Raw genomic sequence first — 26,571 nt, 5'->3', positions numbered from 1 at the left:
TCATCACTGTGCAGCACAGATCAGGTACTGACAGACACAGCCCTGTGAGTATGTAACACTATTCTATCACATTGTAGGCTCTCTGGGTATGCAGGTATGCACTGGAATGCATATATTATCTAGTGGCACTCCAAAGTTCAAACAGGGAAGTGCTGTATTAAATAGCACAAAGCAGTCTTTGAGCCCCGGTGGCCAATCTACAGCCAACTTGCCACACACTAGGTATATATAAGGGAATGGGTCGTGGGCCGAATGCATGCACAATTAGCCATGCTGTATAGTGCTTAATCAAAACAAATCTTAGGAGCCCAACAGCCCCCTCCAGAATCAGAAAATACATGAGACCTTGTAAAGTATGAATAATAACTAATTACAAGATATTTCTGTCTTACTGATTTAAAAGAAAAAAGTGCAAAGGATCTGCACAAATAATTCAGAAAAAAAAGAGATGTGCCAGCTGCGTTCAATCCACAGTAACTGCATTTTTTTCTACCATCAAAAAAATAAATGCCTTTTTAATAGTTATTAATCTTTCATTATTATATTGCCTCATATCATTTAAGGTTTGTTGCAAATGCATTCGGCACCATGCCCCCTTCCCATATTTAGACCTTGAGTGTAGCCAGTGAACGTGTACCAAACATGGTGCAACTCCAGCCGCTGGAACTCAAAGATCAGTTTGTGCTGCCTGCCGCATGACTTGCTCAATCAATCTATCTATCTATCTATCTATCTATCTATCTATCTATCTATCTATCTATCTATCTATCTATCTATCTATCTATCTATCTATCTATCTATCTATCTATCTATCTATCTATCTATCATGTAAAAAAATTTTGGGTCGAGACATGATCATCTCGGGGAGATACTTTGAAGTCCTGCGAGACTTCTTGTACATCACGCCCTACTTACAATTTCTTGGAGACACTTTAACATCCCAGGAGACAAGGAAGTGAGACAAAAGGACAGCTGCTGTACAGGCTTTTAAATGATCGTCGCACAGCGTGACATGCAGATCATGCAGTTCAGTAGCAGCTAGCAGACAGCCAGCAGCTGATCCGTCCACCTCCCCTTAGCGTGCGTTCAGCCCCCCCTCCCCTTCACAATGCGAAGTGGCTAGCATGAAACATGACCCTGGGGGTGGGGATTGTGTGTGTATATATATATATATATATATATATATATATATATATATATATATATTTATACATACAGTGGTGTGAAAAACTATTTGCCCCCTTCCTGATTTCTTATTCTTTTGCATGTTTGTCACACAAAATGTTTCTGATCATCAAACACATTTAACCATTAGTCAAATATAACACAAGTAAACACAAAATGCAGTTTTTAAATGATGGTTTTTATTATTTAGGGAGAAAAAAAATCCAAACCTACATGGCCCTGTGTGAAAAAGTAATTGCCCCCTTGTTAAAAAATAACCTAACTGTGGTGTATCACACCTGAGTTCAATTTCCGTAGCCACCCCCAGGCCTGATTACTGCCACACCTGTTTCAATCAAGAAATCACTTAAATAGGAGCTGCCTGACACAGAGAAGTAGACCAAAAGCACCTCAAAAGCTAGACATCATGCCAAGATCCAAAGAAATTCAGGAACAAATGAGAACAGAAGTAATTGAGATCTATCAGTCTGGTAAAGGTTATAAAGCCATTTCTAAAGCTTTGGGACTCCAGCGAACCACAGTGAGAGCCATTATCCACAAATGGCAAAAACATGGAACAGTGGTGAACCTTCCCAGGAGTGGCCGGCCGACCAAAATTACCCCAAGAGCGCAGAGACGACTCATCCGAGAGGTCACAAAAGACCCCAGGACAACGTCTAAAGAACTGCAGGCCTCACTTGCCTCAATTAAGGTCAGTGTTCACGACTCCACCATAAGAAAGAGACTGGGCAAAAACGGCCTGCATGGCAGATTTCCAAGACGCAAACCACTGTTAAGCAAAAAGAACATTAGGGCTCGTCTCAATTTTGCTAAGAAACATCTCAATGATTGCCAAGACTTTTGGGAAAATACCTTGTGGACTGATGAGACAAAAGTTGAACTTTTTGGAAGGCAAATGTCCCGTTACATCTGGCGTAAAAGGAACACAGCATTTCAGAAAAAGAACATCATACCAACAGTAAAATATGGTGGTGGTAGTGTGATGGTCTGGGGTTGTTTTGCTGCTTCAGGACCTGGAAGGCTTGCTGTGATAGATGGAACCATGAATTCTACTGTCTACCAAAAAATCCTGAAGGAGAATGTCCGGCCATCTGTTCGTCAACTCAAGCTGAAGCGATCTTGGGTGCTGCAACAGGACAATGACCCAAAACACACCAGCAAATCCACCTCTGAATGGCTGAAGAAAAACAAAATGAAGACTTTGGAGTGGCCTAGTCAAAGTCCTGACCTGAATCCAATTGAGATGCTATGGCATGACCTTAAAAAGGCGGTTCATGCTAGAAAACCCTCAAATAAAGCTGAATTACAACAATTTTGCAAAGATGAGTGGGCCAAAATTCCTCCAGAGCGCTGTAAAAGACTCATTGCAAGTTATCGCAAATGCTTGATTGCAGTTATTGCTGCTAAGGGTGGCCCAACCAGTTATTAGGTTCAGGGGGCAATTACTTTTTCACACAGGGCCATGTATGTTTGGATTTTTTTTTCTCCCTAAATAATAAAAACCACCATTTACAAACTGCATTTTGTGTTTACTTGTGTTATATTTGACTAATGGTTAAATGTGTTTGATGATCAGAAACATTTTGTGTGACAAACATGCAAAAGAATAAGAAATCAGGAAGGGGGCAAATAGTTTTTCACACCACTGTATATATATATATATATATATATATATATATATACACACACCTGTATTATAAAAAAAATCCGGCTACGATACGTGATGTTCATGTTAAGATTACGGAAGACACTTAAAAGACCCACAAGACGAAAGAGATTGGCCACGGAGCATCTCGCGGAGACCTTAAACATGAGACTTTGTGCCAAGAGATTGACCCAGGACCGTCTTGCGATGATGTAGAACATGAGATTCTTGCAGGACATGCCCTACTTACAAATAAATAAGAGCACGGGCAGCCAGCAACACACTCAGTCGTGTTTTGGCTTTGAGCACACACAGATCCAGGGCTCTCAGTGCATATAAAGCGTATAAGGACAATACGTTATAAATGAAACGTAGATGACAAAGCAAAGAAGAAAGCACTGCGGAGAAAAGAGACTCAAAAGAGTTGGAGACACAAAAAAGAAAAAGAATAATTTAGGTGCAAATTCAGAAAATAAGGAAAGTAATTATCAGCTTGGAACAAGTGGAATTGAAAAAAAAAGCATGTCCAATCCGGACGCTGGCGCTATACACATGCACAGCAGGTTAGAGATTATGAAAGCAGTGGAATTCGAAAGTCTCAAAAAAAAAAAGTTGGCGCGATACAAATGTGGAGAAATTTAAAGATTTTGAAAGTAGGAAAATTAGAAAGTATAAAAAAAAGAAAGTGAAGATCACAGGAGCACAAACAAATAGAAATTATTACTCGAAAAAGGGAAAATAATCACCACAGACCAGGTGTCATTAAAAAAAAAATAACAGGATAAAGCGAGGTCAGAAATAAAAGACAGAGTAGAAAACAAAGTAAAATGTCATAAAAAGGTTAAAAAACAAGGGGGACAAACGCATGCAGAGCAAGATACAGAATATGAAAGCAGAAAAAAACGATAGTGTCAACTGAAGAAAGTAAACATTGCATTAGCACAAAGAAAGAGAAATTATTACTTGGAGAAATAACGAAAAGGCGAATAGAGATCGAATATATGGATACAAGTGATATATAAGCAGTATGTAAATATTGTAAGGCTTTGAAGTTTAAGTCAGGAGAATTTCAAAAACGGAGTTTACCTCACATGCATTTATTGGTTACTTTGCAAAAAAAATTATTAACTGCTGATAATGTCGATCGTTTTGTCTGTGCTGAAATTCCAAACAGAGAGAGCTATCCTGAATTATGGTGCAAAGTCATTAAACACATGTCTCACTGACCTCATTAAAAAGATTCAGCACTTTGGGACTCGAAAGATTCCAAATATTGTTTTTACAGAAGTTCTGAAATAAAAGTGAAACTAATGAAATAGCAAAAATTCAAAGAAAAAAAAATCTTAAAAGTGTGCATCCGGAAAAAATAAATGGGTGCTGGCGAGCGAAGCGAGCAGGGGGCAAAGCCCCCTGGTATATATATATATATATATATATATATATATATATATATATAATATATATATATATATATAATATATATATTTTTTTTTTTCTTATTGCTACTTTGTGGACGTTTATTGTATTTTGCTTGTGGTTGTCATTCTGTCTGTGTCTTTTCTTATTTTAAGTAGGGTGGCACAGTGGTTAGCACTGCTGCATCACAGTTCAGGTTACATTTTTTGGACACGATAATCAGTCCAGCATAGTTGGAAGATGCTCTTCTAGCCCTCTAGGGACACTTTAAAAACCATTGCACCATTATAATCCACTCAAATGCCATCCAGGTCCTCCTTCACCATTGACTTTCAATGGTTTGAGTTTGCAGAAGTCCTTCAACATTTCTGTGTTTCCTGAACTAATGGTGATGTGAATCTTGCAGTGTTCACTCATCACTAATGGTGACTTCAGTAACCTTGTTGTGATATGGGCTAATCCAGATTTGGTTCTTGCTTCGTAGTTTGTTTGTTCGAATCGGTTCTGGCTCCCTGTGACCTTTGATTGGATTAAATGTATGCAGGAAATGGATAGACAGATAGATAGATAGAAAAACACAAGTTATTCCTGTTTTTTTTTTTTAATGACTCAGAAATCAGGTGGTTTCATGTTATTTAATGTTATAAAATGTGAATGTCTCCAGGTCAGGTTCAACCACACATCTTTCCTCCAATATATAGTTATTTCCTGACTGGCTCTAGTGAGTGTGGTTGTGTATGTGGCTGTACTCTCAAGTGGGCTGAAGCCCCATACAAATATGGGGCCTATCTGGCCCTGAATGCTGATGGAATAGGTGTGGGCCACTTATGATTCTCAACCCTCTGTTTAAGAGAGTTTTAAAATTTATGAATGAATGAATGAATGAATGAATGAATACCTTCAGGTTTTGAACCAGTAGAAAACTGAGGACGGTAAGCTGTATTGTGGAATTTTAGGACTGTACCTTGGAGAGGTACATTGTAATACTGCTTGTTATGTGACCTCAATAAAAAAAAGTTGATCTTTATGAAACAGCTAGCAGAAAAATAATGAGAAACAAAAAGTGTTCTACTTTGTCTCATGTACTAATAAACAAGATTAGAAAAGTATTTTTTTATAATGAGCGTAGAGAACTAGGGCTGAAAAGCTAAGTCCCATTCTAAAATGAGCCTAACTGACAAGACAGGGGATTAAATAACATGCAGTAGCGAATATCTCATTTACCAGTTCCACTCAGTAGAAAAGCTTTTATTTTATTGTCATTGGGCCATTATCTAAAGATCACTGGGTTTATCATACTGTACATGAACTGAACTGTATGAGGTGCGTTGCCTCGGCAACATCAATTCACATATGCAGTACGTTTCTGCTCATTTTCTCTCTACATCTGTCTGAAATGAAGTTTGCACTTGTATAGTAATTACATAGGGTCAAAGCTCAAATACATGCAGAATTAGAAGTGTAAATTTGAAAAAGCGCATTGGATTAGTTAGCTTAATTTTCTGTTTTTGTCTGTGTGACTGACTGACCTCTATCCTGTTTTGTGTCAGGAAAATATGTGAAGTCACTCTGTTGTAAAGGGCAGTATATGAAATAAACTTTAATTGATGAAATGTAAATAACAATGCTTAATTGTAATTAATTTTACCTAAGAAATCATTTTATTTTCATGATTTCTGTTTTGAAAGATTATGCCCTTGCCAGTACCCCATTCTTTAATCCATATGTGTCTATTTAATGTACTGGTTTTATCAAGTTTAGTAATCAAATATTTTATTTATTGATTATTATGGTTATCAGCTGTTTCGTTCTGCCTGTAGCATGTGCTGTAGTGAAGTAGTGTGCCAATGCTGCCTCCACATGTTAGGATTTAGTACTGCATGTCTTAAATACCTGATAAGTTGCTTGCAGGATTTTGTTTTTCAGGAAAGATAATATGTGTATTCTTGTAAAAAATGCATTTTACAGACTGTTTATCAGATGATAAGCAATAGAAGACTGTTATGCAGACCACTTTATAATTCATGATTTAGTAAACTCAACATTGTTACATATTAGGAATAAACAAGATCAATATGTCTTCTGTTTTCTCACTACTCTAGCTAGAAAATTATTTTTTTTGCTGTCTACCAGTTCAAAATTGAAAATCATCCTGTTTTGTTTTGTTTTGGGTTTTCCTGGCTATGCCACTGTGGTAACAGGCTGAGCAAGTCAGACCAGATTTACCTCTTCCCATCTAAACTCTGCTCCTGGGAAATTTCTGGGTGTGCCTGGGCCAGTTACATTAAGTAGTCTCTCCAGCACGTCTTAGGTGTGCCCCAGGTCTCCTCCCATTGTACCTTGTCTGGTGGGAACCATAGCACACATCCTTACTTAGATGCCAACAGCACCTCAGCTGGTTCCTCTTATTTTGTACCAGTACTCCTGTAGCCAGACTCCTTGTCCTATCATGGAAAGTGAACCATAAAACCCATCCCAAGTCCCAGTGTCCACCCTGTCCTTCTCAATCTATCCTGTACATGTTTTATTATCTCCTAGGTATTCCACTTGACCTTCATGCACAGCAACTCTGCGCTACTTCTACAGGTGAAGGTCATTTCTAGACCTGCAATCAGATCATATTTAAAATGAAAAGTCAGTAACTGTGGCTTACCCACTGAATTTATAGGATGGAGGGCAGTGACTGACAGGTGGTTCCATCTCTTGGGGGACCACCCACAAAACACATGAAACATAACACAAGGAGCTTATACGTATACATAGATAAAACCAGAAATAAAGAATGATGCACATAGTCAGCATTAATTATTAGCAAAAGAGACATAAAGCATGCATTTGAACCCCAGCCTGATGGAGGAACCCTGGCTGAGATATGGCATTGACTGAGATAAACCGTGTGGTCTCTTCAAAATATGCAGCTCAGGGGAACTCTCTAGGTTGTTGTTGACATCTCCATTGAGCTCCAACCCTAGGTGGGGTTTAAATCTGATCCTACCCTGAAAGCCAATAAGTCTAAAATTGAGAGACAGGTTGGAGTGGTACTCACAAGCAGTTTGAAATCGAGACCACAATCATGAGTGAGAGAAGGTAGGTAAGATGGATAATGTTTTGGTGTGGTACTTGCGAGGTGGGTAAATTGGCAAATCATACAACCTAATAGCTAGGAAGAGAGGACACAGGGTATTGTTGCTTGAGCCTTTTCCTCTTCTACTTATTATTATTTTTTATTTATAAGAAAAAGCACACCCTTTTTGATATTATATACAGAAGTAGAGTTAGTTTAACATGTTTATTTGTGTCAATTCATGTGGAATTCCTACCCCCTAAGATAGGCTAATAACTATCTTTATTTTGTTTTGTTTTTCTCTCACATTATTTAACATCTCGTCTCCTCATGTTTTCTTTTACTCCCATGTTTGTCTCCGTCTGTCAGTGTTTTCTTCCTCTCTTTCAAACACACACAAAGCTCGCCCCAGGAGCGTGTTTGCGGATCACTCCACCCTGCTTTTTCTTGATTCAGTTCCCAGCCCAGAGTTCATTTATTGATATGTACAATGAAGAAGTAGTCTGAGTGGTGTTAGCTGCCTGGATCCTCTTTAAAATAACATTTTTCATTTTGTGTTTTCCCCCATTTTCTCCTGTGGATTTTAATAGGCAAGGAGTGCTGAGATTCCAGAATTACCAGGGGAACCTCCCCTGAGATCCTGTGCTAGTACTGCCAGCATGAAGGTGAAAAACATCAAGAAGTAAGACAACATTTTATTTCTGTTCTGTAGTAGTGATTTCACATATGTAACCTTTCTGAAATAGGATAACTTACTCTGGCCCATTCCTTTAAGAACTTTCCTTGTGGAGCCAGTAGTCTAATACTGTAATTTTTTGCTAGATTTTTGAAAACTTCTAAAATCAACTGCTATGTTACAGCTTTGTTTACAGTTTTGAAGGAATGTCCAGAGCCCAAAGAGAGGAGCTTCCCATTTACCACTGATTCATTTGATCTGAAATGCAAACAGAGCAGTGTCTAGGTGACTAGTTTCTGCAGTCCCCTTCAGAGCTACTAGGAATAACTCTCTTGTTTGCTTCCACACAACAAAACATATTTTAGAGTGTTTTAAAAAACATATGGATGTGAGCGCAATACCTGATTTTCTGCTTACATTTTTGCACAGGGATGGATACCGAATGACAGAAGCATAATGGTCTTTTACTAGGTGTTCTTCTGTGCTATATTTTTCAGCACACGTACTTTTACATTTTTTGGGGATTTTGCTGATAGTAACAAAGGAACTCAAATGGGAAGTTTCTCATTGCCCTCTAAAGAACAGAGATTTGAGTATCTGCATTCCTAAAATGGCTAGCTCAGTGATGATGATGACTCAGACAGGCATCTGGAGATGCTGATGTAATGCTGAATCGGGGTCAAGGGACTGCTGAAATGGCAACGCCTCTCTCTCATTGATGAATGTTTTGGACTCAGGTCTACTCAACTAAGATGATTTTCATGAAATAGAGTTTACAGTACAGTATATGTAAATAAGATTTGAGGAAAACTGCTCAATGATTTCGTAGGATTTGTTTCTTTAAGATATTTATTTGCATTAGTTTCTATATGATCACTCAAACTTATAATGGCTGGAGACTATAACTGATTATAATCCAGACTTAGGTCCTCAATAACTGCAACTATATCTTCTAAAACTGCAATTGAAGAATTTATTACGGATCTCAGTCTCTCTAAACCATGGACATGTCTGTATCTGAAGTCAAGAGAATATTCTTCTCATTAGTACATCATAGTTACTGAAGAATGAATTATTTTTTTATTGAAACTAACTTACTATTCTCCATTGAAGGTTGTAAATACAAAGCTATTGTTATCTCCAAGTATGTATCAGTGCAACAAGAGCTGAATGTTGAGTAGGAGTGGCAATGGGGAGTGGGACATACTTGACGGATAAGATGATGTTTTCAAAATAAAAGCTTGTCACACATGAAAGTTATCAGAATAAACATTTGTAATTAATACTTCAAAGTTTTTAAAGCTTATGCTACATATAATAGGGAAAATATACAACTTAAATATACAATTTAAAAAGAACTGACGGGATAATACTGCAAGAAGAGTTAAGCTATGTTCCAAAAACACAGACTAAGAACAGCCAGTCTAAGATCCACACCAAGATCTTTAATTCCACAGACACTGAATGTTTACAAAGGCCAGCTTGGATTAAATTGGACAGTAAAGTTAAGCCTAGCAGATAGGATCAAGAGGTGCAAGTTATTGTAAACTTTATTTTATGAAATCAGATTTACATAAATCCTTCTCTCTGGTTTTGGAACTACAGTGTCTCTGCAGTCTATTCCTACAACGAATAGTGCAAACAGCAGAAAGGATCCTTAGGATCCCTCTACCCTCCATTCAAGATATATATATGAAGAATTGTACTTGCAAAGCCTATGGCATTGTGAATGATCACTGGCACCCATCCCACAGTCTCTTTGTCCTACTTCCATCTGGCAGAAGGTATTGTAGCAATCAAACCACTTCTGCCAGGTTCTGCAACAACTTCTACCCCTTGGCTGTCTGGACTCTGAGCTCTGTGCTGTCCACTTCCCCCCAGATCTGCTTCTAATAGTTGATCTGAATGATATACCATATTTGTGCATCTGTTACTATTGTGTCTTATTGTCAGTTATTGTTATCTTTAAATTATAGTTAATTATCTCAAATTGTTCCATCTATTCATTATTTATTTAAGCAATCAATATGTATAGTATAGTGTGGTATAGCTTCAGTATAGTACAATTTCTCACTTGTCCTGCACTTATCCTGTTTTTATATTATACTGTATGTGTTCTAGTACATATATAATTATTTACTCCATAATTGTTGATGTATTTGTTTAAAGTATGTATATTACACAATCAGTGTTTATTTAGTATAAAACTGTTGAATTTCACTCCTGCCACATAGGCACTTTGATGACTGAAAATAAACTGACCAATCAGATGTTAACAGGCCATTTGGGTTAAACTCCTCCTACTCAACATTGTAGTCCCTCCCACTTAATATTTCCCTTCCTACTCGACGTTCGGCTCCTGGCTGCAATGGTCCCCTTCTCGTTATCTCTGACAATACTATGTTATTTTTGAGCACAAATCATTAAGCCTCACAAGTGACAACTTTCCACAGAAACTGATGAGTTCTTAGAGACCGATGTTTCCACAGAGACTTCCATAGGAACATTCTGGGAGACACAAGGGGCGCTTTTAAGAGGAAAAATTATCTGATATATTTTATATGAGCATAAATCACAAGGTATAAGGTCATTAGAGCAGATCTAGAATATTATATATCTCCAAAAGAGGCACTTTATAGAAAAGGGTTTCCACAGCTGAATGTAATCTTTTGACTACTAAAGAAACAGATCTTTTATTTAAATCACATCAGCATCATTATGAATGTGGAGAAAACCTGATACGATGTTGGTATAATGCAATTTTAGAGATTAACAATACAGCTGGAAATAAAATTAAGGAGCAGAAAGAAATGATTAACCCATTTATATTCCCTCCTGTGTAAAGATGAATTTCAAAGCAAGAACTTCTTTGCTAAAATATAAATACCATAGCTTAGGACTCTTTGTGCACAACCTCTGAAATTCATGATGTTATAAACTCCCTGAAAAGTAGGAATGCTGCGCACTATGCTGTGGAATTTTATGGAAATTTTTAGTGATCGTTAATCTTTATCAAAGCTAAAGAAAATAAAAATCTCCCAAAAGTTTCAATTACTGTCTTTCCAAAAGAAATAATTACTTGCTATTTATGTGCATCTTATAGACCAGTTTCACTTCTGAATAATGATGTTAAGATCTTGGTGAAAGTTTTAACCAAAAGAACACAAAGTGCTTTTTACTGTAATATCATAAAATCAAACCACATTTATTACAGGCAGACCATTACTATCCAATCCCTGATGCTTCTTTAAAGTAATATATTCTCCTATGTTATTAGAGTTTTCAGAGGTCTTACTATATCTGGATGTAAAGATGCCTTTGACAGAGTTGAATGGGGTTGTCTATTTACCACATGGTGTAAATTTGGTTTTGACATCAATATATTTGCATTGATTAAATTACTCTATTGTAATCCAGAAGAGAATTAATTATCACACTTGCTTTTTGTGAATGCTATTGAACCCCTAGCTATCCATTTCTTCAAGCAGTCAGAGATTATAGGGATCTTGCATGCCAAACTAAGGCATTTCCCTGTTTGTTAATTGCATTGGTACAGTTTAAATATCTAGGAATTACAAGGAAAAGTAAAGATCACTTTAAGAAAAATTTTAGTAATATGATGGAAAACATCATCTCCATCTTACTTTAGCCGGGAGAATTAATATTGTTAAAATAACCCACCCAATACTCTTTTATCTCCTTTAGAGCATATGAACAAATCCTTCTTTAACAGGAAGAGTACAGTGTAGTGGTATGTCACTACCAAACATTTATTTCTCTTACTGGGCAGCAAGTAAAGTACATAAAATATTGGGATTTGGTTGAAGTTCTTGAAATTACACCTGTTAGGGTTAGGCATGGAAGGGAAACATTGTTCTAAATTGTCTTTGTATGTTTTGATCTGTGTTTCTGGCAACACTTATTACGATCCGTTTACCAGCAACCCAGTGGATCAACATTCCCTTAAGTTATGGAAGCAATGTAGGACACATTTTAAGATTTTATTTGTTGGTTCTTCTTATCACAGTCACCTATTTCAGCTTTCTTTAACTTGTGCAGTATACTACCTATGGTAACCACTTGGGACTGTGACATTTAGAGATCTCTATATTGATGATAATTATGCATTTTTTGAAGTATTACGCTTCAAACTTAATCTTCCAGTCACCCACTTTTTAAAAATATTATTATAGTATAAGCACTGTTAGGCCAAATGTTCTTGGAACATTTATATATCTCTTGGATAGTCTTGGACTTAAAATTATCCCCAACAAATTAATAGAAATGTTTGGAGTGATACCAGAAGGGATAAAAGAATGCTTTGAAAAAGGGGCTGTAATATTCTTCACCACACTACTTGCACAAAAACTTATTCTGCTTAGGGGAATATTCCACCCAAAAAGGATGCATATCATTTTTTAATGTTACTTACCCCATCTACTGTATAGTGATGGCCGAGAAAAAAATGTACTCTCACGTTTTAATGTATAATGGAGAAACAAAGTTTGAATTTTAATAGAAGCCAATAATGACCAATGCTGCACAATGGCAAACAATAAAGAAAACACCCATGAAAATAAAAAAATACGTAACTTGTGTTGCATAATTCACATGTCAGTTATCCAGTCATATGACTACTGACCACCAAATGAGGGGGAGAGGTGGATCTCCAACTCAAAAAACGACTCTCATGAGGCTTTACATTCCTGTGATGTGTGCAGATGAGTATTCTGGAAGTAACTATTTAACAATATTTTAGCAACAAAGCATGTTTTGATCATACGACTGGATAATTGACATGGATTTTTGTTACACAATTAACATGGACTTTTTTTTTCTTTTTTCCATGGATGCTTTTCACATCATGTGCCATTGTGTAGCATTGGTCACTATCAGCTTCTCTTCTATCAAAAACCTTTTTCTCTCAATGTAAATCTCTAGAAATGCATTTATAGCAGTGTCAAATTTCATTTTCTTTCACTTCAGTTCATTTTACATTTGTTTTCCACTTTTCACCAAGTGACTAAGTAATTTGTCTTTGAGTTATCATGACCCAACATTCTTAAACACATAAACATTCACTAATAGACGTACATACCACTCCAAAAGTTGTCAAACCCTGTTCAGGAATATCTAAAATGTGTAAATCCATTGAGAACCTTTGGTATAAGTTTTGGGCCAGTTATGATGCTTTTGCTTATGTTATGTCCACATATATGAAAAGGTTAAGGGAATGATTCTTGGAATAGTGAGAAAATAATAGAAACAATGAAAAAGGGAACAAAAATCCCATTCTACTTCCCTCCATATCTTGCTTATGTTGTCAATGAAAACATAATTTTTCCAATTCTGGTGTGGTCTGCAATGGAAAAGCACATGCAATTACTTGGTTCTAATTGCTGATGTTAGTGGAAAAAAGTCATAAGTGTACAACTGAAACCAGTGACATGTTGCAGTAATAATCATTTAATTTACAATCTTACATTCTTGCCCAGCATACTTTTATGCATATTTTGTGTGTCATTATATTGCTGAACCACTTTTATTTTTCCTTTTTGTAAACTGGTTATGATCCATGCATCACTAAAAGGTAGTTGTCATTTGAAATATGCCAAAAGTCGTCAGTACAGCTTTCGTCAAATAGACCAGGAAGCAGCTCTTACATATGGTAAAACCAAGTTTTTCATTTGCTTTAAATTCCTTTTAACATTTCACTTTTGAGTCAGATCAAATAATTGTGTGACCAACACAATTTAATGAGTGATATAAGCTAATTTGTGTTATATTTGAAATAAAATTAAGTTATGGATTCTGATACATTCTTACATACATAGTTATTATGGCATTGATGAGTAACATAATGTTGTGTGTTGGTTTGATTTGATATACTTTATATTACTTTAATTCCCCAAACGGAATGCAGGACCAGCCATATTACAGAATCCCTGGAGCAATTTTCAATTTAAGTGCCTTGATCAAGGGCCCCACGTAGCAGGATCTCTTCTGGCAGAAATGGTTGGACATGCAAATAAGAATTTCATTGCACTCTGTATATACAACAAATACTATTAATACTACATCTGAAAATTTTGGTAAAGTTGTGAAACTGTGAATTTATTACAAAACTGTATGAGGAGCAGGAAAAAGTAATATGTTTCCTCCTAATGTTAAGCCCATGCATTTAACTTTGTGAAGCAAACGCTTAATAATTGAAAACTTAAAGCATTCTGTTTTTTTTTCCCTTCCAATCAGGCTGTCATTCACCAAAGGCCACTTTCCTAAACTGGCAGAATGTGCGCACTTTCACTATGAAAATGTTGATTTTGGAGCCATCCAAGTAAGTGTATTTTTACACACTATCAACTTAATATTTGTGTTTTCATTGTAAATTAGCTGGATTTGTTTGTTCATGTGCGTTTCAATGAGATTGTGCGGCTCAGTCGAGTTCACAGCTTTTTTTATTTTGCTTTTAATGCAGAAATCAGTGATAAATCCCATGAAGTACTTTGATACAAGAAAAATATTACAGATTAGTGTTTCTTGTGTTTTTCTTACATTTTATGTAAACTTCTATAAAGCATTTTAAAATATTGGCATTTAGGTTCAAAAGATTACAGCTTTGTCATTTAAATGGAACAAAACCAAAGCATACATTTACTGTAATTTGTGTTATCATTTGTAATGTGATCTTCGCCTTAAAGGTTGCGAGTTTATGACCCTGCCACATAAATACAGTGTCTCTATAAAGGTACAAATTTATTTAGTAAAAACATGAAAAAAAAGCTTTGAAATACTATTTTATGTGTTGATGTATTTTTGTCTAACATTTATGGGTTTTAATCCTTGCCATTTTAATGACACTAAAAGTTTGTTATTCTTCTCATGTCCAACAGAGGGTGGCGTTCACTCATCATTTCTGTTCTGTTCTTATCTTGTACTGTTTATTGTTAGAGATGCACGGGCCATCGTCACTCATTTTGTGTGAATTTTTTTGCAAAAAGGCCCCCTGATGTTTTTAGCCCATTTAGGCAGTGTATGTTTTTTTTATGGGGAAGTTAGGTATTTCTCTCCTTATAAAATTACTGAAGGTTAAGAAATGTGGTCCAGTGAGTGAGATTTTTATCTGCTGTATCCCCAAGTCCAATGTATATTATCTTTTTCTGTGTGGAAGTCTGCCTGAGGGATTGATGGAATATAGACGTAGTTGATTTGGATGAATCATTTAAGTTTTGTTAAATTGGTGTATTCCACAAGGCCAAAGTTCTCTTTAACAAAAAAAAAAGGAAAGATTTATGCAGACTTACAGTAGAAAGTTTTAATTCAACTGAATTAATTTTAAATAGTAGATAAGTTGCGTTAACTTTGGATGATTTCATGATCATGTACAGATTTAATGCTATGGGGGAACTTTGACAATTCACTGTACATTGCTGACACTAGCCTGGAAATCCTCTTTTTAATACACACCATTTAGTTTTTGCTTTACTGTTTTAAGACTTTTAATTGAAACAGCGTTGAATTACATGTGTGATTTTGTGCGCATTTCATTTTCCCTGTGAAGACTATGATGACCTGGTATTGTATTTTTGTAAGCTAAAAAACTTTTGTAAGCTCAAAACTTACTGTTTTATGCTATGCAAAATATTCATACCACATCTATGAGTGCTCCAGAAGACAAGTCAGCTCTATAAATGTTTGTCACCACTCCGACTATCTGATGCATGTGAATCAGACATGACAAATGCTCTGACATGATAGATGAATTCCTAGGCTGGCCAGAACACTGATTACAGAGACGAACATTTTATCAAATCACTTATTCCATACTCTTAAGCTTCTGTTATGCAAATGATGACATCTAGAGGTATTAATCATTTTGACCATTACATTTTGCCACCAGTGTTCCACACATGGTGCTGAGCACTTTATCCTGCAGTCACTGGAAATGGCTACCACTTAACTCATACCAAAAGGCATCACTGTGAAGCAGTAAAAGTCATTTATTTCCTGCAGCACTGCAAATTACTTAACCACCATTTTTGAAACAGATTTGCAAATATCTTTTCCAGCCATTTCAGTCCCACATTTTTTGTTTTATTTAAATAGTTGAACCTTGTCTTATATGAATTAAAATTACACAAAATCAATTTTAGGTAGACTAGAAGAGGACACCGCGTGTTTAGCAAGCTCTCCTGGTAGCAAGAGCCAAACAGCAGTCTGGATTTCCCAAGAAGAAATGGTGGAGCACTTGTTATAGTGACTGAGGCTAGAGATCTGCATTCGCAATCGGAAGGTTGCCGGTTCGAATCCTTTAAATGCCTAAAGGGACTCTGCTCTGTTGGGCCCTTGAGCAAGGCCCTTAACCTGCAATTGCTCTATCCTGGGTATGACGTTAATCTGCATCCAGCCTTTCATGTAGGCCATCCAACCAGCAGGGAAAAACCTGGGGGTTGGTGGCAGAATTGGTACTCCAGCCACCATAAAGAAAACCTCACACTGGTCCCACTCCATCTGAACTAGTGTGGTGCTGAGGTGTCACCCATTGCATAGCTGCAATCGGGTCCTAATTCGGGATCCTGAGTTGGTTTGTCATGCAGTGGGTGCAGCAATGCACTGAGCGTGCTCCTAACCTCTCTCTAGAAGAGGACCATAAAAAACTGAGAAAACCCTCTCATACTCTTGCAATATTTTCCTTAATCAAGTCATGCAAAGCCACGAGTAGGAGAGAGATGCAGCCCTCCTGCCTTCTAGCCGTCTCACTCGCCATGGTGTTACGTGGCACAAGGAGGAGTGAGACACAGTACTGTCTCAGTCACAGCATATATCTTTATATGAGTAAATCTTGCTTTAATAGCATTATGTTGTGTGTTTTTATAAACAATAACTGTATTCCAGCTCTTGCTGTGTTGAATCATCTCTGTTGTAATGTATTGCACAGAGCTTGGATTACAACTAAAATAATATTACTATTTACAGATTTTTGTTTTTTTATTTAAGTTAATGATGTTGACATATTTTTGTAGGTATTGATGTAGATATTACTTAAACAGCACTTTGAGGTGATGTATTTTCCACTGTTTTTGGTGACTATAAACACATGCCTTGCCCAGTATGAAGGTCATTTATACTTAATTTTAATGCTTAAGGCTGTTAAATGGTAGCCTCATTTATAGCACTTTCATTAATCTCCCATTGATTGCTTTTGAGTACATCATTGAAGGTAGAATTTCTTAAACATTTGCCTCTCTTCTCTTTTGCAACTTTAATTCATGTTATTTTACACGTGTGTGTGTGCCCTGTGGTGGGCTGGCGCCCTGCCCGTTGTTTGTTCCTGCCTTACACCTTGTGCTGGCTGGGATTGGCTCCAGCAGACCCCCGTGACCCTGTGTTAGGATATAGTGAGTTGGAAAATGACTGGCTGACTGACTTTAACACTATTTTTAAGTCATATTATGTTTCAATAGTGGCATAATGGTCATATCTTGATGAAGAATTAGCATTGTGCATCTTATACTCATTGACAGCAGTGTAACTTGTTTCATCATTCTTTATGTTTGACTTTGTGCTTCATTTTGAGTTTATTCAGTAATTTTTAAAGATCTTGTATTTGCTTCACAGTAGTGGCATATTGCCATTTTTTTCTCCAGCTTGTTATAATTAAAGTTGACCTTTAAAAATATAAGCATTGCATAGTTAACTGATGCAGTCCAGGTCCTGGTTCAAACATATCATAGAGACCATAAGCAGAGAACATTAGGAGACATTTCAAGAACCAAGTACACATTTAAAAATTCCACTTTGTGATCAAACATTTTGAATCGAGGAGGAAATTAACAACATTTACGGAAGTTTTGAAATATGTGGACACATATGTATTTAACTACTCAAGGGTTTGTACCTTATTAAACACTTCTGTGATCTGTGTACTTGTAGTGAAAGAAGCAACACTTTGAATTCCTGGTGCTTATCACTGCTTAGCAGAAGCCAGAAAGTTAAACTCAATAGCTGACTCAGGATTTACATAGAAATCTGATGGATTCAGGCTCTGCTTTTGCACTTTTGCGGAAACGTCTAGATAAGTAGAGATGACTGACAAGAGCTGTAGAAAAAAAGAATGTGTTGGCTTGTTATGTTGAAAATATATTCATATACATAAATTATTTTTAGTGTATGCTTTGAATATTATTGCTTTTTAGCATTATACAGGGGTTTCTTACAGTCTGATAAGCACATAAGCATATTTATTGGAATGTATGCAGTTTTAATTCAAAATTAAAGTTTCTGAAGAAATACACACAAGAGAGAAAAATTCTGTGATGCTTCAATCACAATATTAATGTGACTACAATTTAAATCCAGTTCAATAAATGTTGCATTATTCTGTCAGTACACATGAGTAAGTAGATAGATAGATAGATAGATAGATAGATAGATAGATAGATAGATAGATAGATAGATAGATAGATAGATAGATAGATAGATAGATAGATAGATAGATAGATAGATAGATAGATAGATAGATAGATAGATAGATAGATGTGTCATTTTATGGCTTTTTTCCTATAACATACTAATAAAAGTATTTATCTTTTCAAGAATCCTTGCTTATTGCAATGTTGGTGCAATTTAAATGGGTGCTGCAAAAGGCAACCAAAAGAGCTGCCTTTTCCCACTAAAACATTTTGGCCAGCAGGTTTTTAATTCTTTTTAGAGAAATGACAAAACATTATGAATATACAGTACATTCCTAAAGTGACCTATTAAGGGAAATATCAATAAGACCAAACAAATTTAATCTTTTAACATAGTCTAAGTTAAAACAAATACACATGTTGTAACTTTCCAGTGTCATTAAAATAAACCTTTTCCCTTACTTGTGTAATCAGGCTTCTGTATCTGGCATTATGTCTTCTCTGTTGAAATAGCGCCTCTCGTAGTGGTAGCCCTTCACTTTGGGGAATGGGTGGTAGTCATTAAGTGATGAGACATTGGCCTTGTGGTATGCAGAATGTGTTATAACCTTCAATTCAAGCAGACTCTGTATGGCTTGTGTGTTCCATAAATTGGGCGTTTTTAAAGATCTGTCATTCTACTTTTCTAGAAAGGAAAGATGTGGAGTGAATCTTTGATTCAAGCAGAGCAATACTTGAATACAACTAGACATCTCCACAGTGTTGCTGTGTAGTAGCATCATTATAGGCGAGTAGTCTAGGTACCTTTGATATTATAGAAATTTGAATTTTTGAGGCTTCATGAGGGTGGCCTGAGGGCCCGATGTCCTCTAGTGGGCCCTGTGCTCACTGCCTGGCACCGTTGGCATAGAATACCAGAATTGGCAGGTCCATCATTGGCGCCCTGTGCTTTTCACAGATGAGAGCAGGTTCATCCTGAGCACATGTGACAGATGTGAAAGGGTGTGGAGAAGCCGTGGAGAACATTATGCTGCATGTAACATCGTTCAACATGACCGGTTTGGTGGTGGGTCAGTGATGGTATTGGGAGGCATATCCATGGAGGGACGCACAAACCTCTACAGGCTAGACAACAGCACCTTGGCTGCCATTAGGTATCGGGATGAAATCCTTGGACCCATTGTCAGACCCTATGATGGTGCAGTGGGCCCTCGGTTCCTCCTGGTGCATGACAATGCCTGGCCTCATGTGGCGAGAGTATGCAGGCAATTTCTGGAGGATGAAGGAATTGATACCATTGACTGGACCCACGCTCGCTTGACCTAAATCCAATAGAACACCTCTGGAACATTATGTTTCAGTCCATCCGAAACCGCCAGGTTGCACCTCAGACTGTCCAGGAGCTCAGTGATGCCCTGGTCCAAATCTGGGAGGAGATCCCCCAGGAAACCATCCGTCATCTCATTAGGAGCATGCCCCCGACCGACGTTGTCAGGCATGCATACAAGCATGTGGGGCCATACAAACTACTGAGTACGATTTGGAGTTGCTGCAAGGAAATGGACTAGCCTGCTGCATGATTTTTTCACTTTGATTTTCAGGGTGGCTTTGAATTCATCCCCTCTGTAGGTTAATAATTCTCATTTCCATCTAATGATGTGGCATCCTTTTCGTTCCTAACGCATTACTCAGTCCATATCAGTATAGATATCCAGCAGGATTTTTTTTCCTATTGAGATCTGATGTGTTTTCAAAGCGTTCCTTTAATTTTTTTGAGCAGTTTATTTTCAACTAGGTGTCCCTAAAAATGAGGTCTCTTTGTATATAAATGCTATATGCGATATGGGTTTAGACAGTACAACATTGACAGTGATGAACAAAATGTTTTAGAAAAAACAGAATTTGCATCAAAGCTAGGTGCTCTGCTTTGCAAAACATCTCGAAACAAATTGCTTTCCAGTGAAATTTTCTCATTACTGCATATGTAGATGTTGCTTAATCTGAAAATTGTATTATATTTTACAAAGTAAAATGCCTCTTGAAACTGAGTCAAAAATTAGGAACACCGCAGTACTGACGTGACTTTACATGAATTGTGTTTTGGGTATCTTTTCTTTACAAATTCACTAATGTCACAGACACCAGACTTCTTGACTGCTGTTGCTGAACTCTTCACTGGATCATGGCAGTTTACATGGCTTAAAATCACTGGACAAGCCCTATTTAGCGGCAGCATGCCGACTTTTCAGCCAATAGTGTGCAGTCAGATGGAGCTGGTGCTGTATGAAGGGTTAACAGTCTCTGCCCTTGTTTTCTTTTCTTCATTCTGTCTTGGTATTGATACATTAAACTCAAGACATCAGACATACAAGCTTCTTTTCTGTGTGTCCAAAACACCCACATTGCTTATTCAATGCATCTGCATTTAAATGCATTGTACTTCTGGATGAGCATTCATTGGTTGTTGGCTATCATACACACAGAGCCTGCCCCTACAACTAAAATCTGTTTGATTTTGTTAGGGTGAGTCATAGACTATTTGAAAAGTTGTTTAATGTGACATGGTCTTTACAAATGTTAGACTATGTGTCCCACCTGTGATCAATGAAGTGGTGTATCATATCCTGGAATTAGACATTTCTTTCAACAGCTGCAAATGGTATTGGAGTACAAAGGTTATTCTTGTCTGTCAAGGAGATCCAGGCTCATTAAATAGAAGTTACAGTGGGTCTGTATAGCAATCCCAGACCTTAATCTACTTTGTGCATATGTACGTATATGACAAACAGTTTTATTCAAAGCATAGTTCAAGCACAATGGTACAATTGTTCACATTTTCTATAACTGGAATAAGGGTGTATGATTTTCTACGACTCCCACAATAATTCAATAGTGAGGATTGAATCAACAGCCTTGTTGCTTACACTCCAGGCCCATATCCACTAGATCACAACACCTGCCATTTGCTGTGGCCCTGAACTTACAACTTTCCGATCGTTTATCAGCTGTACCTTGCACAGAACCAGCAGTTTTGCAGCTGGTAAATGTTTTGGGAGAAAGTAGCTGACCATAAACCTCGAGGAGTTGATGAAAAGGCAGAATTTGGACTTTTTCTATAGATCATGCCAGACTGTCTAATTTGCCTTTCTTTAGTCTTCTGCTTCATATACTTGTATATCTGTTACTGTATTTGTTTGTTGGTGTGATTTGGTGTTTAAACCACCCAGAAAGACATTACAGTAAACTAATTAACAAGCAAAGACATAAATAATATTCAGTAGGAAACAGAACTTAAACTGTCAAAGAACAAAGTGTTGACAGTGACCAGAAGGGCTACTGCTTGATTTGTGGTTCTTAGACTAAGCTTCAAGTCCACTGAGTTTAAATGCACTTAAAAATTAACCTCTGCTTGTGTGGGTCATCTGGAGCTTTGAGTTATTCTACTGCATAATGCAGAATACTTTGGATAAGACGGCAATTGTTGACAAAACTGTATCTGTTATATCTGTTACATCCTGTATTACATTCTGGAGATACATTGGATCTGGTTTGACAGCATAAAAGAATGCTCTGCTGCCTTATAACAAAACTAATAATTGGAGCCCATTTCAGGATCTTTCCCAAGGTCGTCGGGAGCCCCAGAGAGCTCACTTAGTTCTTGGTTAGGGGTGGGGGAAGCAATGCTGTTAAAGGCTAATTGTATGATATGTGAGAAACTGACTGATTAGGTTCTGCCAGCTGCAGATTATCCTCATGTACAGCAATAGATCATTCTACCTTTGAAAGTGAACATGATCATTAACCCTCTGCTGCCCTTTAAAATCAATTTGAGGCTGCCCTGTCTTCTTAGTGGTCATTTTAGTGCATTAATTATCTGCCTGTATTTGATAGATATATTGTAGAAATTTAAAAATATAAAATCAAATTTTATGTTATGGAATAATAGTAATAATTTGTCTTCATTCTCATTTATCTAATTTTTTTTGTTTGTTGTATAGCCTTGGATGTGTGTGTCATTCCCACTTTTTAACATTCTATCCATATTTTATTTTACTTCTCTCAATTACTTAACGATGACTGTTAATTGTGAAAGTTTCTGTATGTAACAAAGACTGGTGGAAGAGTGTTGTGGTTTCAAGTGTACAGTTGCAGTTATGTATTACCGTATAGATACAGGTAGTTTTGTGTGCATCTATTATGTTAAAGAGCTATACACACACGCACACACACACACACACACACACACACACGCACACGCACACGCACACACACATATATATATATATAAAACATTCTCAAATCTTGAGGGTTATGGAGACCAATTGGAGAAAATTGGATTGCATTCACTAATATCAACATTTATCTATTGATTAAATGCGTATGTGGTTGCTTGATATATGAAATCTTTTTTAACCTTAACCGTACAACCATTCACATGTACATTCATTGACATAAATACTTAAAGTAAAATGTAATATTCTTAAACCTGCTTAATGTCATTTACTGTGGAATATATACAAATGTATTAAGTATGTGTGTGTGTGTATATCCTGTGTGTATATACAGTGTGTATGTATATATATATATATATATATATATATATATATATATATATATATATATATATATATATATATATATATATATACACCCACCCTCTCCACGTAATTTTTTGTTATATATTGCCTTTGATTCTTGTAAGTCTAAGCATTATCCTCTGATGAAGACCCCTGGCAGGGGTTGAAAGCTCAGGAATAAAAACTACTTTATGATACGTGATTCATTTTTTCTCCCTTTGTGGATCTCCAGCTGCAAATATGCAAACCGTATCACAGACCTTCTCTTTCATATATATGTATATACTGTGTGTATATATATATATATATATATATATATATATATATATACAGTAATCCCTCCTCCATCGCGGGGGTTGCGTTCCAGAGCCACCTGCGAAATAAGAAAATCCGCGAAGTAGAAACCATATGTTTATATGGTTATTTTTATATTGTCATGCTTGGGTCACAGATTTGCGCAGAAACACAGGAGGTTGTAGAGAGACAGGAACGTTATTCAAACACTGCAAACAAACATTTGTCTCTTTTTCTAAAGTTTAAACTGTGCTCCATGACAAGACAGAGATGACAGTACCGTCTCACAATTAAAAGAATGCAAACATATCTTCCTCTTCAAAGGAGTGAAGCAAACAAATCAATAGGGCTGTTTGGCTTTTAAGTATGCGAAGCACCGCGGCACAAAGCTGTTGAAGGCGGCAGCTCACACCCCCTCCGTCAGGAGCAGGGAGAGAGAGAGAGAGAGAGAGAGACAGAGAAAAATCAATATGTGACCTCTGAGCTTTTAAGTATGTGAAGCACCTTGCAGCATGTCGCTTCATGAAGCAGCTGCACACAGAAGGTAGCAACGTGAAGATAATCTTTCAGTATTTTTAGACGAGCGTCCGTATAGTCTAGGTGTGCGAACAGCCCCCCTGCTCACACCCCCTACGTCAGGATCAGAGAGAGTCAGCGGAAGAGAGAGAGAGAAAAGTAAGTTGGGTAGCTTCTCAGCCATCCACCAATAGCGTCCCTTGTATGAAATCAACTGGGCAAACCAACTGAGGAAGCATGTACCAGAAATTAAAAGACCCATTGTCCGCAGAAATCCGCAAACCAGCAAAAAATCCGCGATATATATTTAAATATGCTTACATATAAAATCCGCGATGGAGTGAAGCCGCGAAAGGCAAAGCGCGAAATAGCGAGGGATTACTGTATATATATATAAATATAAATAAATATATAATATAAATAAATATAAATAAATATAATAGAGAGTTAGAGCATATTGATTTACACAGTTTTGAGAATATTTTGGTGTGTATATATATATATATATATATATATATATATATATATATATATATATATATATATGAAAGAGAAGGTCTGTGATACGGTTTGCATATTTGCAGCTGGAGATCCACAAAGGGAGAAAAAATGAATCACGTATCATAAAGTAGTTTTTATTCCTGAGTTATATTTATATATGTCATTGGTATTGGTACACCTCACAAACACATACAGTGTACATCTACATAATCCTGCCGACTACACCACTGTACAGATATCATATTTGCATATTTCAGTAATACCACTTCTGGATCAGTGTGGGTGAACTAATCAATACATTTTATCAAAGGTTTCCTGATTATAACTAGCCTGTGGTTTCACTATTGGTTTTTGTGTGTAATTTCAACAAAACATGGATGTATTTCATCTAGCGAAAATTCAAAATTGTACATTTTTACAAATTCTGTATTTGTTCTATTTAATAACATTAAAAAGGTTTCGTACAAATCACATGTCAAGGATGAACATATCTTTTAAGTTTTCTCCTAATTGCTTTTAAGTGCTATTGGTACACATCAGTTGTAAAGATGCCTTTGTTAGAAGGGCAGTCCTTTTGTTCAGTTCAGGCAGTTCCACCTGTTTCCCTGTTTTGTTTCACAGAGCCTATAGAGAGAGAGAGAGAGAGAACAAATTCAAGCTATATGAGAACAAGATCAAGGGAAATCTGTTTTGCTGATTAAAAACGTTATACTGAACTGTGTAACTATGTTTAATGCTGTAACTACATATCTTTAACTACCTTAAACACATTTAGATAATGGCAATAAAATTCTGAATAGATTGAAAATATGACACATGTCCTGACAGAATGTAAAAAATATTGTTGCGTGTGCTTATTCACAGCAGTCGGAAAAATGTTTAGTTGCTTTATTACTGTTTGTCAGAAAGAAAACAGAATTCTAATCTGCACTTTCCTTCAGTAAAGTATGCCAGCATGTAATACATATATTAACATACTTCCGCATTTTAAAAACCGTCAATTTTAATTCACCACATTGAATGAAAAACATTACCATTCGTTTAAGATGAAGAAATATAGTAGAAAAATCTCAATCTTGTATAATGAAATTCAGCATTGCTTGGGCCCTGATGCTGTCCCAGCAACATCACACACCAAACAAGGACCCGCTCAGCACAGGACCACAGTGCTCTGCAGGGCAAATTCAGATTGGGACCAATTTAGATTTTCTGTTGTAATATTCGCATGCATGTCTTTTGGATGAGTGAGGAAAACCATATTTTGGGATTAGTGAGGAGGGCATACACATCCCAAAATAACAGTAATTGAGTGCTGGATACTTCAAGAAATGTATTAATATATTTTGATACAATTTTAAAAGTCCCAATGAAAGTAGAATCCCCCCCCCCCCACCCCCCCCCCCCATACTTTTTGTAGAGCTTTTTCAGTAAGAACAGATTTCTTTCTGTAGTGCAGATTATTTATTATTTAAAATAAGGCCTACACATCTGACTGGAGTGATTCTAGGTTTGACACAGGTGATTACTTTTTTGATTTACTGCACAACATTTCTAGTTCTGAAATTTCAATAAAATAGAACTTTGTGCTACTTGTTTAATTGTATATCAGGCTTTATAAAATTTTATTTTTTTAATAAAAACAACATTTGGTAATGAGGAGTGCAGGATTAGAACCATACTGTGTCCTGGATTAGAGCAACCATGAGTCCTACAGTAGTTAAGGCTGGCCTCTTTGTTTCTCAGTCATAGCATCCATACAGGAAGTTGTTCATCTGGGAAGCACTTCCGACATCACTCACTGTAAAGCTAAAGATTTGTTCTCTGAACTCCAATTCAGGAAGAGATTAGCAGCCCCCTACAATATTGTATTGACTCATGACTTTGGTTCATGCTCCTGATAGTATTGCAGACTGGAAATTAATTAATTTGCGATGGCTGATTTCACTATTCACAAGATTAATTTTAACCAAAAAGAAGAAGTCTGTTTACACATTTATAATGATTGAGATGTACATCATATCCTGGCGTAGAGTTGCCATGTTCAAATCTTCAGTTAGTGTTGTTAGAGAGCTTTCTTATAGTTGTAAGGCTTATTGCCTCCCATGGCCCCATCTACCAACACTGTGTTTTTTTAAGGAACTCTTTAGACATTAGTGTATGAATGGTACACATTCAGGCATTTGTGTGCAAGTCTGTTTATGCCTGGTGTTTCTGTAAAACCAAGAATAATATGACTAGATTCTTAAGACTTAACATACAGTATGTACAAGTTTATTACCATAGAA

General features: G+C 36.6%; 1 protein-coding gene across 1 annotated transcript in view; it reads left to right on the top strand.

Moving 5' to 3' along the window:
- arhgap32b (Rho GTPase activating protein 32b) overlaps positions 1-26,571 on the top strand; it is a 599,869-nt gene that overhangs the window by 269,881 nt on the left and 303,417 nt on the right. The window contains exons 5-6 of the mRNA XM_051932371.1: positions 7,901-7,992; positions 14,239-14,323. Of these exons, the coding sequence (XP_051788331.1) occupies positions 7,901-7,992; positions 14,239-14,323 (177 nt within the window). The remainder of the gene's footprint in view (positions 1-7,900; positions 7,993-14,238; positions 14,324-26,571) is intronic.

This window comes from Erpetoichthys calabaricus, chromosome 9 (genome assembly GCF_900747795.2).
Source record: "Erpetoichthys calabaricus chromosome 9, fErpCal1.3, whole genome shotgun sequence".
Taxonomy (NCBI): Eukaryota; Metazoa; Chordata; class Cladistia; order Polypteriformes; family Polypteridae; genus Erpetoichthys; species Erpetoichthys calabaricus.
The sequence above is the reverse complement of the archived record's forward strand: the minus strand, read 5'-3'. Positions and strand labels throughout refer to the sequence as shown.